The 14,462-nt window shown below is 38.9% G+C and overlaps 1 protein-coding gene across 1 annotated transcript; it reads left to right on the top strand.

The window, feature by feature from the left end:
• The first annotated feature begins 2,517 nt into the window (after nucleotides 1-2,517).
• On the top strand, nucleotides 2,518-13,657 carry alpi.1 (alkaline phosphatase, intestinal, tandem duplicate 1). The gene is given in 12 exon segments (XM_038715644.1): nucleotides 2,518-2,541; nucleotides 2,543-2,612; nucleotides 3,335-3,460; nucleotides 5,091-5,206; nucleotides 6,410-6,584; nucleotides 7,670-7,842; nucleotides 8,740-8,874; nucleotides 8,963-9,038; nucleotides 10,047-10,181; nucleotides 10,526-10,717; nucleotides 11,061-11,177; nucleotides 12,444-13,657. Coding segments are annotated over 12 exon segments (1,614 nt in total). The 3' UTR covers nucleotides 12,719-13,657.
• Nucleotides 13,658-14,462: the final 805 nt, after the last annotated feature.

The raw sequence follows: 14,462 nt of genomic DNA, 5'->3' as shown, positions 1-14,462 counted from the left end.
AAAACAAAACAACCTCTACACAAACGCATGACCCAACACAGAAGGGCAAATGCCTCAGGTCAAGACTTGGCAGTTTACTCACATCTGAAGGACAAAGGGCACTCCTTTTAGGAACACCATGTACACATTTTAGACAGAGTAGACGGATGGTTTGAAATAGGTGTCAAGGAGGCCATTTACACCCTGGTGGAATGACTACCACTTAATGGGGGAAGGAGGATTGCTACTCCACTTATGCCTCATTTACAATTCTGGAAACAAAACAAATGCTCATGTGAGAATGCCTGTGATGGTCATTCAGACCTGGCCTCGGGTGTGTCCATCAACCATAACGACTGTCATTAAAACAACCAGGAGCACTAATGAATAAGCGGTATTGATCATCTTGACAATGATCCCACAGAGGTTAAATAGCTGGGATTCCTACTGTTTAGTTAGAACCAAAGAAGCCTCTCAGGTAAGAAGCACATTTGTGCAGTTTCTTGGATGACCACAACTAAACTAATCAGTGCAATCGCTAAATGGATCTCCATTGACTGCAGACACCCCCCCCACACACACATAAGTACGAGTATTTATAACATGTGATTAATGATAAATTATCACAGCCTATTATTGTGGTTAACTTCATTTTGCTTTTTAATCGATTGACACCACTAGAAATTATTACATTCTTAGCCATTCTTAGCTCTACCTTTCATATTTGAGAGCCTCATGAACATGCGTTTTTTGGATGGTAGGATGGAACTGGAAATCTATTGAAGAGCCACCCACTGTACACCTTCCTCTGCTTCATGATCTCAATAGTATACACAAATCACCATCTGCTGCACTATAAATATCCCGTATACACTTGCTCTCCATCAAGTGCCAGGAAAAAAAAAAATATATATATATATATATATATATATATATATATATATAAATTTAGATGTCTGCCCCTTGTAAGTAATACAAACATACACACAATATAATCTGATTATAAGATTTCATCAATAGTATAGCTTTATTTTGAGATTTTTAGACTAAATATCGGACAACTGAAATGTATCCTATTACTGAAATGAAATAAAGCATACATTTGGGATTGATTTCTTAGACATGTAATGTGCCTAGTATGTTTACATTTGTCTTCTAAATACCCATGTGGTTCACTGCATTCCCACATGGATTCAAGCTTGCTATATAATCAGCCAACAAAAGAAACTAAGCACCCCTTGGTGGATGGATGATCCGTGCTGAGACCTAAAACAGCCACCAGGTGTTTATACTTGTCTTGCAGGAAACTAATTTGACTTTCCTGCACTTTCTCTCAGAGGAAAACCCATAACAAATGGACAGACATACATGCCTTCACAAGTTTTCCTGTTCTTTGCACATTGCCACTGGTATTTCCAGTTCATGTGGTGTGGGCCACATCATGTGAGGCTTTCTTAACCAGATTGCTGCTTTGATTTTATTGCAGTCTTGATTAGGCACATGTGACTAACTGCAAACCCTTGTTATATGAGGTATATTATGGGTGAGCGGTTGGAGGAAAGCAGAAGTCTTCCAGAGCTCTGAATTGTAACAAGATTCAGCCTCGCGGGTTCACGAGTCAAGGGCCGTTCGTCGGGAATTTGATTCTTCTGGCCGTGTGGAACAAAGTTGGCCCAACTCACTTCATTTCACACATTAGCAGTTGTGTTTGCGTCGAATAGAGAGATTTTCATTCTGCAGGCGGTCTCCACTACCTCACAGAAGAAAAATGCTAACCCCGCTTCACTTACCACAGAAAAACCAGCCAAGTTGACTTGGTAAGAGAGGGAAAATATTGGGGTCTTTGAAATGCAAACATTCTGTGGGGGGAAATGGAAATATGACCATTTTCCTGACATGAAAAGCAGACTCAATCATGATATTCTCAAGAATAGGCTGGACCTCGTTCCCTTTCTTCCCTTGGACTGTTTTTCCAGGGGATAGAGGAAAAGAAATGGAAAGAGACATGGTTATGATTTGTATCGTGATGGATGCCAACACAAATTGGGTAGCCATTTTTTTTCTCTCTCCCTGTCCTAAACTGTTAAAGAGACTACAGCATAGAAAGACCCATTATTTATTTACCACATCAAAGGCCATTCAAATTTCTATCATTTACACTTAAGAGCGGGGGAGACCTAAATTCAAGCAGCCTTTTAAAACAATAAAATGGGGGTGGTGCATTTTCAGGACTCAATGTGAGTAGGGGTGCTGGGATGCTACGGTGCTCTTGTGTGGTCCCAGCTTCTCTGTCTCTTTTTCTCTCTCTCCTCTGGCTTTTTCTCTCACATTTTCTCTTCCCTCTTTTGTGACTCTGAGCCTATGAGCTGGCGTTGGCCCTTCCTTACTGCACACCCAGTGGGGCTTTAAAAAGGCTGGGCCGGAGGTCTTAGCAGCAGCACTCACTCTCTGCCTGTGCGTCTGCCTTTCAGTCTCTGTGTGCTACTCTGAAAGCCGGCTGTGTCAACCTCTCCAGCTTCCAGGTCGTGCCGATTAGAGATGCAGATGCAACATTGCAGGGCCCCCCAGTCTCCTGCTCATCCTCCTGGGCCCCATACTCTTGGCTATGGGCTGGGCTGCTACACAGAGCCAAGGTGAGGAGACGACAGAGTTATTATTGCTGCCTGCTGTTGGGACATTAGTAACACTTTGTGGGCAGACAAATGGACGAGCAGGGAGACTTAAGCAGGTAACCTCAACCTAAGAAAGGGTGAGTGTGTGAGGACAAACTTTGCTTGAGAAATTGGTTGACAAACTCAGGTGTGTAGGCGTAGTAGTGTTAGAGTCTGTGTCAGTGTAGATGCACAAAAGCGTGTGTGAGTATATTTTTTGCCTGTCTCTACTAGTTTATGTAAAATGTGGGATGGACTTTTTGTCTTTCCGTTGTTTTGGTGTGTGGCCGGAGGAATTCTCCTGTTTGACTTCCTTCACAGTAAGACCCTCAGTGGGCATGAATAGACAGAAACCAAAGTGTCTTCTTGGATGTCCTCTGTCATTTTTGACACCTCTTGAGAAACCTCTTCTCTTGATCTAACCCTAGGCCAAATATAATTCAAAGTGTCAGAAAAAGGCAGAGAGAAGTGCATGAGTGTGCAGGCACTCATAGACACACTTGAATTCACCTGAAGCTGCTCTGAACTGGAGCTTTACCATTCCACACATGCAAAAAGCACACACCCACAAATACTAAGCAGTCAAAATCACACACGTACCTGGTTCTCTTCCTGCTAAATGATTAAGATCTGCTCACATCCATCCACCAACATACCCATATAATTCTCACATAATAATCTATGTATGTGTTTCCACCGAGCAGCATTATATGATCTTGAGAAGGAACCAGCCTATTGGGATGCTCAGGCTAGGGCAACACTGGATGCTGCACTGAAACTCCGCCCTCGCCACCACCAGGCCAAGAACATCATCCTGTTCCTTGGAGACGGTAGGTCATGTTATCATTATGGAATCCATTCCAGCATATCTTCAATACTGACTTAGCTGGGGTTGAAGTTTGAACACAAAAGGCTACTGTTTTCAGCCTCCTTGACAAATACAGCCCAATATGCAATGCAAGGCATTGCTCAAGTGTGTTCAGTTACAGTATGTTTGCTGTGCTTAGAATTGACTGAGGGAAGTGGCTAGGACAGCGGACTGTGTGAGTTGCATTGCAGACGTGTCTAGATTTGTAATAGCCGATGAGCCAGTGGTTGTAATAAAACTTATGTCAGCATTAGTCATTTCTGCAAATGCTTTAAATAGATTATGTTTAGGTGGGAATGACAGAGTTGAGAGTAATGACTGAAATAGAAAGACAGAAGTAGTGTGACATTGATCACTTGTGGAGTTCACATCTCATCTCCTACCTACAGGCAGCGCTGTTTCCTTCATCGCAAAGATGATTTTTCTCTGGCAATGTGAAAGGGGTCACTTACAGTGACTGACTCGCTTAGGAGGTGGACTGACAATTAAATCAAAAAATTTAAAGTTATATATATTGAGTGTTGCAAACCAAAATACATTGTGTGTATCCTTGAAGTCTAACTTACATGTTGCCTGCATTTTCTTCCTCACAAAACATGCAAGAGCTGATCTTTTTAGAAATTTTGTTTTTACATCTTGCTAGCAGTCTTCTTCTTCATCCCCACATTTGTTGGCACCATGTGTGTGCATGATTACAGAATGGGGACCTACTCGTAAAAACATTTCTCCATTACAATTATCAATGTTTCTAGTGGTCAAACACTTCACAGAGTGCCTTTGAGGTGGCAATCCCAATTACTGCAGGGGGTGGCTCTCCCTGGAGAACCACTCCTGACATGCTACATGTCTCCTCCTTTAGCAGTGTGTTGTATGGCAAAGGGACGGCTATACCAGTTGGGGAAAGTTTCCATCTGGATTGATTTGATTGGAAAATTGTTCACGTTAATTGTTACTTGTGTGGTATATTTACAGCTGGTGAGGCATGAGAATGTTTAAAGGCACAAAGATTTAAGAGTGTTTTTCCTGCTAACACTAGAATATCTGGTTTAAATCAGACCTACTGAGTCACATTTCTGGGTGGTCGAGGCTGAGTTTTCTTTGTGCATCTCTCCAGTAATGCCCTACCCAGAGCATGTTCTCAGATTTATGACTGTGATGTTAAAGGGAGAGTTGAGTGCATGACAGTGACATGGGCTTCGTAAAGTATGGTTTTCAAAATCAGGGGTCAAATCCAATATTTAACCCCAGGAAGAGATAAAACAAGCCACAAAACCACTGCCGTAAATGTTTTGTCCATTTTCAAACAAACACATTTTAATATTTATGGTCTGGATTTAGGAATTGTTCCCCAACTGAACAGAGAGCAGTATTCTGGGCTCTGTGGTATCAAAACAGAAAAAAAATCTTAATTTAATGTGAACGCATTCAGAATACAGATTTCCTTTTTTGTTTAAAAAAAAAAAAAAGAAAAGAATACAGATTTCCAAATCATTGTTTATGTCGTTCAGTATGTCAGTACTGAGATTGTGAAGCTAAAGAAATATAGACGGACCATATCAGTGAACCTTCATCTGTCAAACATTGTCTCCCAGGGATGGGCGTGTCTACAGTGTCGGCAGCTCGAATCCTGCGAGGTCAGATGGAGGGCCGATCAGGGGAGGAGACAATGCTGGCCATGGACAGCTTCCCGTATGTGGCCCTGTCAAAGGTAAAAACACTGTTGACCTGTAGTTCATTAGTAATGGTTCATCCACTAATTAGTGTAGACTACAATACAAATTTTAATTTTATAAAGCCAGCAGGGTTTCATCGTGTAATTTAAAGCTAGGGAATTTATTTCAGAAGTATTTTTTGTTATATTTGTTGAAATTCTCTTTACATCTCAGCAGCAATCAATAAATCAAATGCTCTTACACAAAAAAAAAAAAAAAAATCATTTTATTTGTTCTGATTGAAATGATTGGCTGGCCTACCTGCCTACTTGCCTACCTGCGCGCACTCTGCCCATGCACTCAGTACACATGTCATTTTATCATGTATCTATTTCAGCACTGCATGATGCAAGATACATTTTTTGTATATATCGTTTGCTTTTTATAGCATAAAAGGAACTACAAACTGCATATCTTTTTACAACCCTGTTGAAACATGACGAAATAATTGACCTTGTACCTTGTACCCTAAATACTAGATTTTTTTCCAACTGATTTGTGTCTGCACCGTTGGTGCTTTTCAATTATCATTTGGAATATAAATAAAATGTTCAGAATTTACCAGTAATTACCTGTACATGATCCCACCTGATTACAGTATATGTATTTATTATGGCTATTCAGAGTGATAGATTCTCCTTAAAAACAATGGATTTGTATTAGCCTTTTTGTTATTCTAATTGGACAAAAGGACAAATTAATATTAATGGAAAAGTAATAATTAAGCACATATCAAAGATACTATATACAGATAGTAATATACTTGTTCGTGTGTGTACATGTATGTGTCTGTGGTTGCTTGGTAAACAGTGTGACACATGGAGAGAGAAGGAGAAAAAAGAGAAAGAGAGGGAGATGCGCTGCAGATGATTATCCCAGTATAAAGAAGGGTGGGTCAGTCACTTGGCACCTTGCCTCATACAGTTCCACTTCCACTGAAGTTCTCATGCCCTGAAAGGATTTACAAGGGATTTTGCTAAAATCAACGTGGTAGTAAATGGTAAATGGTAGAAACAGTGAAAACAGATTTAAAGTCAGATAAAGGTTGGATTCAGCTACTGGTATAATCCCTAAATTATTGTACCTTACAGTAAGTGTGAGTGAGAGTGTGTCTAAACCTATACTATAGAAAGGGAAATACTACTATAAATATCCGTTTATTTCCTGTCTTTTATGGTGTCTGTGTTTCTGCTCCACAGACCTACAGTGTGGATAAGCAAGTAGCAGACAGTGCTAGCACGGCTACAGCCTACCACTGTGGGGTGAAGGCCAACTCTAAAACAGTAGGGCTGAGCGCTAAAGCAGTGGCCTACGAATGTAACACCACCTTCGGCAACGAGGTCTACTCAGTACTACGACGTGCAAAAGCACAAGGTAAAGACATGGCATGGCTAAGTAGTGAGGGTGCTGTGAAAGGCCAGCTGGTTTATATTGCATTCTTATCTCAAGATATGCAATGACCATATCTTGAAATAAAATATGAGAAATAAAACAATCATCTTGATAGGCATGTTCCCTACAACTTGAGTTATAGTTCAGTGTGTTCAGAGTATGACAATTTTTGTGCCTGTGGTCCTGTGTACCGTATGCACAGGGTTTATCATTTGATCAACTGTCCGTTTGTGAGTCAAGGCATGTTTATGATTCATGTGGGAGGGATGATTAGTGTCCATTCTAAGACATATACTCAATATGTTTAGCAGCGGGATGTATGAGTTATGTTTTATGTTCAGTTTTCTACATGTTTTTTTGTCTATAAATAGTCTTTATGCATCTCTGTGTCATTATGTCAGCGCACTACATGGTGGAGTATCATAGATATAATAGTATAAGTACTTGGATAGCTATTGTAATGTGTTTGAAAGTTACTTGAGTTATATGCTTAGACATTTTTTTATGAAGCCATTAAGTTTAAATTATATAAAGTTTCCAGGAGGCAGTATTGCATTGTTAAAGTTTAAGTGGAGACAAAAAAGCAAAGTTTTCCAAGGGAAAGTTAATCAGGATTTTAATTAATTAATTTAATTTGATTATTAAATTTGATTGGCAATTAGACTGGCATACACTGAAAGCATGAAAATACAAAATATATTTAAAAAGCAGTGATTTTAACTTGTTCATTGCTGTGCTAACAAGCTTTTCTAGAGAGCAATAAGCTACATGCTTAACTGGAACCTCTCTTAACTCCTACTGTACCTCTTCCACTGGGTGTCGTTATTTAAACAACGTAGACTGTAGGGCCATTAATGACTGAGCCAGTGTCCTTATTTCTACCTCCAGAGCAGCTCTGTGCCCAAGAATATTAAAGAACATAACATAAAGTAAAATTCCAATGTGCATAATTAAGGTCCCAGTATTATTTGTTAGTTGGTAATTTGTACAAAAATCCCAAGAAAAATCTTTCACATTGTGTGCTATTGTCTATATTTCTGATTTGGGTGTGTCTCTCTGTTGTCCAGGTAAATCAGTAGGTATAGTGACCACCACCCGTGTCCAGCATGCTTCCCCAGCTGCTGCTTATGCCCACTCTGTCAGCCGCAGTTGGTACAGTGATGCAGATCTTCCTTCCAGTGCCCACAAACAAGGCTGTGTTGACATTGCAACCCAACTTGTCACTAACGTTGACATTGATGTACGTAACAACAATTCTGTTTGCCACTTTTTTTATACTGAAAAATTATATTTGATTAATAGGTTCAAGTTCAATTTGAAACACATTGTACTGTAACTGACTGTACTACTCTCAAAAGGGTCACTACACACGTGAAAGAGAGTATAGTGCTTATCTACAGTAGTAGTTTGTCCTTTGATGATTTGATGTTTTGTTTTCAGATGGATAAGGAACAGCTAGGAAATAGTCTGCATGTACTGTAATGTAACCTTACAGAATATTGCTTAGCAGTAAATTAAGTAAATTAGTTTTTTTTGTTATTAGAATATGACTCATGTAATCTGCAAAGTGCAATGAGTGCACAATGACTTTGATTGTTTAACTGTTTGATTAAGACATTATAAGACAGTTGTAGGAAACATGACTGAGAGAGAAGGTGGAAAGAAAAAGAGTTCATACAAGGGATGCATCCACTAACTTGCTTTCAGATTTTGTCCAGCTTAACAATATCCATTTAAAAAGTAATAAGTTTTCATCTTTATCTTCACACTGCACCAAATATGGTCTAAGACATGGACATCCAGAACTGATAATTACTTACTTAGGTCACACCAACGAAACACTCATGTAATTTACCCAGATAATTAGCATTTAAAATCTCATCCCACATATCAGCATACTGTACTCTTCCAGTCATTTTCATTTTCCATCTTTATCCTCACAACTCATAGAGCCTAGCTGGTTAAAATTTTTTCCATTATTTGCACATGAGATGCAAGGTGAATTAAGTTAAGTTGTGATTATTAAAAAAACAATAGTTTCTGTGAAAAACATGTTCCTCTATTGTTAAGGCAGTATAATTCTTCAGTATAATGACCATCATAAATATGATCCCATTCTGGCTGGTGTCTCTTTAAGGTCATTCTAGGGGGAGGTAGGATGTACATGACACCAAAAGGCACCCCAGACCCCGAGTACCCTACCTCCAGCTCTCGCAAGGGGGACCGGAAAGACAAGAGGAACCTCATTGATGTGTGGCTGAAGGCTAAACCAGTAGGATTAAATAACATGGCTGTAGGATTTTTCCATATATTTTAAAATGTGAGTCATATATTTAAGTGTCCTCTGGTTTGTTTTTTAGAACAAGAAGTCACGCTACGTTTGGAACAGGAAGGAGTTTGACGAGATAAATGCTAAAAATACTGACCGGCTAATGGGTGGGTATAGATGTGTTAACGCAGACAGATGCAGTATATATTTACAGCAGTATATAAAGCACACACTGACACCATAGATACAGTACAAAAGACTGATAGACAGGCAGAAAAAAACAACAATGCACACACATTATGTACATGCACAATATTTGGACCTCTGTGTCTATGTTACTCAGGCATTAACAGATAAACCTCTTATCTAAGTTATGCAACCTTCTCAGTGGCTTAGAAACAAGAGAATTCCACTAAGGTCAGCTTTCATCTTTCCAGCCATGTAGAGTAGTTATTACTGTAAATTGCATTGTAAATTCTGGTTAGCTGGTATGATCACCTCTGATAACGGTGTGTCTATGCTCCCAGGGTCCTATGTTCCACATCTCAATATCCTGTGGAAATGACACTATGAGGAGACCTTTCAAAGGGTTTTTTGTTTTCTCTGCGATGTATTTACCTAGGTGAAATGCTGAATGTATGTTTCCCTGCGTCAGTATGTTTAAATTACCCACCTACAGCTTATACAACTTGCTGACGCAAGATAGTTTTCTTGCCTTTAGACATTGATATCTCCACAGTGGCCAAACAGATTTTTACCATTCAAAGTGCATTTGAAACTTCAATCTCCCTTAAGTTCTGTTGCAATTTGAACTGCAAAGTTAGCCCGTACCAGTCTCTTACAATATTAATTTATATTAAGAGACACATACCCTCATAGGACCAGGGGTACATAGTGATGATCCCCCACTAACTACAGTGATAAAAACCATGCTGTGATCATGCATATCACAGTAATACAGATGCAACAGAATTGTTTGTCTTGCACAGTTTGCAATATTGCTTTCACAGTATATATTATTTTCCTCTTTAACTTGGCCTTCATTCTTTTTTCTCTCACTGTGTTCTTAAGCTCTGCCTGTTTAGATTTAACTCATCATTACCACCTTACACTGCCAAAGTCATTAAAAAATAAAATCTACAGCACCCTTAAAAAAAATGTTTTGGTGCTTCCAGGTCTGTTTGAGCCAAAGGACATGAGATTTGAGGTTTTCCGGAACAGCACACGTGACCCCTCCATTGTGGAGATGACAGAGAAGGCCATACAAATCCTCAGCAAGAATCCCAAGGGATACTTCCTGTTTGTGGAAGATGAGTACCATATCAACAGTCTTCTAATTTAAAATCTCATCAAGCATGTCACTATGAGCATCTGAATTATGGCCATGAACTTTAGGCCCTTAAAATCAAATTTTGAACCTGATGGAGATTTGAAGAATACATGACTGTCAATGTAAACGAGGGGATTCGTTCTTGTACTAAAAAAAAAAAAAGTTGTCTTTACAGTTGATTGAAGAATGTAAGGCAAAAACAATAGATTGCACCGTCAATAAGGCATTTTCCTTTTAGCTACTGCTAAAATGAGTCTTGTGGAAATGTATTGGTCAGATGTTTCAGGCCAGGTCTAATTAACTTCTTTTGTGTCGTTCTGTTACGAGGGAGAATTGATCATGGCCACCATGACGGCATTGCCAAACTGGCACTGACAGAAGCTGTAATGTTCGACCGAGCCATTCAGCGCGCTGAGCGGCTTACCAGGGAATCCGATACTCTCACTGTGGTCACTGCTGACCACTCCCACGTATTCACCTTTGGTGGTAGTACACCCCGAGGGAATCCCATCTTTGGTATGGTTCAAATACCAGATTGAATGCAGTCCAGATTGATATTACCATGAAAATCATATTTAGAAACATTACAAGTACAGGGGGAGAAAGTAGTAAAAGAGAAGTAAAAAGAGTAGAAAGAGTAGATTTGGAAAATTACCCTAGAACTACCCTAGAATGACCGGTTTTTAACATTCATATATGTAGTTAATTAAATACTATTTAAGACTAACTTGCATGTTAAAAGCTTCAGTTTTTTGTCTCATAAAGTACATGTGAGTCTGTGTGCTTGTTCGGCTCTATGTATAAGATACTGTGACCAATGTTTTGTTTCCCACCTTCTCTGCCATTATTTGTCATTCAGGTCTGGCACCAAAGAAAGCTGATGACAAAATGCCCTTCACCAGCATCCTGTATGCCAACGGCCCTGGTTATGTGCATATAAATGGAACCAGAGGGAACATCACAATGGTGGATTACTGTAAGTACAAACTAATGTCTTTCAGATGCGACAACCGTCTGGGCTGATGTGTGTACAGACAGCATGAACTGATGTGGTTACGGCTGACTCATTCCTGTGTTTTTCTCTGAAAAGCAAAGATTAAATATGTTATGGCATTCACTGTGCTTTCCTCTGTTCTGTTCTCTACACAGGCCTCACTGTGTACATATAACTGTACTTAAAAAAAGCTATTTGTATTTCTTTGTGGAACACTGGATAGCAATGATCCAGTTCTTCCCCCTCTTGTTATGCACCATTCACTTTAGTCATTACATGAGTGTGTATACTTGAAGGTGGAAATACTTCTATACAGGGATGATTGAACTTTTAAAACTCCCAATTTAGTCCTTTTGAATGGACTGGCATCACTTTATGTTTTTGGAACCAGGAGTGCTGTTTCAAAAGAGCACACTCATCTGGCACCTTATGTAAACATTGCAATTACAAATGAGAGATTTATGTCTGAAACTTTGTGTATCCATGTGGAGAAAAATGAACCACTGAAAGAGTCACTCTCTATATGCTGAGGAGGCCAAAAACATATTGCAATGTTTGTTAGAGAAATTTATGTATGATCAGCATATCATTCAAGTTTCCTTCAAATTTTGAAATAATCAAACCACAATACTGTGTTTACTGTGTTTTCTTTCACTGTGTGTTTGTTTTTGGGGAGGAAAAAGTTATGTAATCTGTCAGTACTCACTTTAAAAAAGTCAGGCAGTAAATGCTGTAATTTTATCAGAAGGACTTGAGCTACCTTCAGGGTTTTCCAAATGGTGTAATTAAGTGTAATTAGGTAAATTACAGAAAATGTGCAAAACACCATTTTATGGGCAGAACAGTCACAAAAACATCAATGAGGTGAATGTAATCTTAAAGCTATCCAATAATGCTATCTGGAGTGTTTGCACTGAACAACAAAAGGAATCCAGTAGAATCTATTGTTAAAGCAATAGTTAAAGGCCCTTTATGTTGATGTGGCAAAGGCAGGAAGGTTATTCCATTTGTAGGCAAAAATTTTATATGTATGGCCCAGTGCTGGGAGCAAACAGTGATATAGTAAATGTAGTAAATAGTCTACTGGGTTGCAGGTGGCACAGTCAAAAAGAATAAAGTTAATCTGGACTGACATCATGGTTAACTTGAGATGACTCTAATCTACTAAAGCATATGTTTTGTATTAACAGTTGATGATCCAAGCAGAGAGTTGCCTGGTTACATTTTACACTTGTTTTTTTCCCCCAGACGATGAGGAGTACATGCAGCAGGCTGCCGTCCCACTAGATTCAGAGACGCATGGCGGTGAGGACGTGGCTATCTATGCCAAAGGCCCAATGGCTCACCTCTTCCATGGGGTGAAAGAGCAGAACTATGTGGCACACGTCATGGCCTACGCTGCTTGCTTAGAGCCCTACACAAACTGCCCTCCTCACCCCCACCGCCACGCCTCAAGCGGGTGTGTGAACACACCCTCCAGCCTCCTGATTGGCCTGCTTGGCCTCCTCTGGTTACTCAGATGACACCCAAACATGCGCACACATACATGAATACATTGTATGCATGCAGCAATACCGACATTTAATGAACATGCACACTCAAAGTCAGAATGCAGGGATAAACATACACTGCACTGTATGTGTGAAATATACTCATCTTGAGCACTCATACACATGAGCTTGTAACCCAAAATGTAGGCTTAAATATGCATGTAGTAGCTCTTATCCAAATACAAATTAACAAACAGGCAGGCATTGCAGGCTAGAACACATGCAAATATGCACACATGCGCAAGAAACACTCCTTGAAACTGTTTGTGGAGCCATCAGCATTTATTTCATAAAGACTATTTAAAGCTTGTACTTGTAACATGACTACTAACTTGCACTAACTAGTTCTTCCATTAGTTAGTCATTTTCTAAAGTTAAACACAAACCCTGCTCACTCAGAGCTGTCAAACATTTGCAAGGAGCTGTATTTTATTAGTTACACATTCATCTAAGGCTTAAGCCAGAATAACTTGAAACAAGCAAGCAGGCTGACGTCTCACAATTTAGCTTGCGGACACTCAGGCAGGACACAAAGCTGTTGATGTACATGATTGTCACTGTCCGGATGGAATAAATGACTATATGACAATAATAGAAACCTGAACTACGAGCCATCGTGCCATGCCAAGCTGCAACACCAGCAGACCTTACAGGAAATCATAAAGAAGCTGTACCTTTTTCAGGAGTGGGAAGTAAACATGTAGCTTTTAAGTTTTATTTTTTTTCAATCAAGTTTGTGTCTTGACCTCATTGGTTCCAAAGAGTAAATCTGTTTTTTTGTCAGATTTTCTGCCTCCTTATCTGTAATCTATTTAGATTTTACATGAATGTATTTTGTAAGCAAATATTGTCAATGTATTTTTATACTGTATACTGTTTTTGCAAATGTTACTTAAATAAGGATGAGCAAAATCACGTGTTGTGAGTCCATTCTCCAATCTATTTGATAGCTATTGTTCTAGTTAAAACCTTATTTTATGGACCCCTTAGTTTCATAAAGATTTCCAGAGAAAGCAACCAATTTAGGACATCTTCTTGAAAGAGCTTAGAAAGGAATATTTTAGAGAAACTATAGAGGTCTCACCTCAAGTTCATACAGGTCTAATGTAAGCATTAAAAAAGCCTTAATCTATGCAAATATTTCACACAAGGGAATCATTGTAATGGGATCAGTTAGAGTACAACTCTAGTTTATGTCATTCAAGCACACAAGGGAAATGTACTAACACACAGGTAGTTTCCAAAATCCAAATGCATTGGAAACACTTCAAATATAGGAAATTGCCACATGAACATGAATCATGCAAAAAGCAATCAGCTAAACATGGCATCAACAGAATAAGTAAGAAACAGAAGCAAAAATATAGCACAGACACTGAGAAAAACATCATCAAGTGCATTTTTTAATCAGTTCATTCACTTTATTGATACTTCAGTTACACTGCTTATACAAGGTTTCTGTGTGTGTATATATATATATATATATATATATATATATATATATATACTATATCATATATATATATATATATATATATATCACTATATGTATATATATCAATTCTGTCTTTCCGAGTTCTTGCTCGTTTCACAGAATCTTTTGCTGTTAAACGTCCAAATGCTGATACTGACAAAAAGCTAAATGACCTTGTGATGGTCTGTCTAAACCACAAGGCCAGTCAGTGTGAGTGAGTGCTGAGGCTTTTTAACCACACAA

The sequence above is a fragment of the Micropterus salmoides genome, unplaced genomic scaffold (assembly GCF_014851395.1).
Source record: "Micropterus salmoides isolate LMB-PRFRI ecotype aquatic unplaced genomic scaffold, ASM1485139v1 Ms_hic_scaffold_13, whole genome shotgun sequence".
In the NCBI taxonomy this organism is placed as follows: domain Eukaryota; kingdom Metazoa; phylum Chordata; class Actinopteri; order Centrarchiformes; family Centrarchidae; genus Micropterus; species Micropterus salmoides.
The sequence above is the reverse complement of the archived record's forward strand: the minus strand, read 5'-3'. Positions and strand labels throughout refer to the sequence as shown.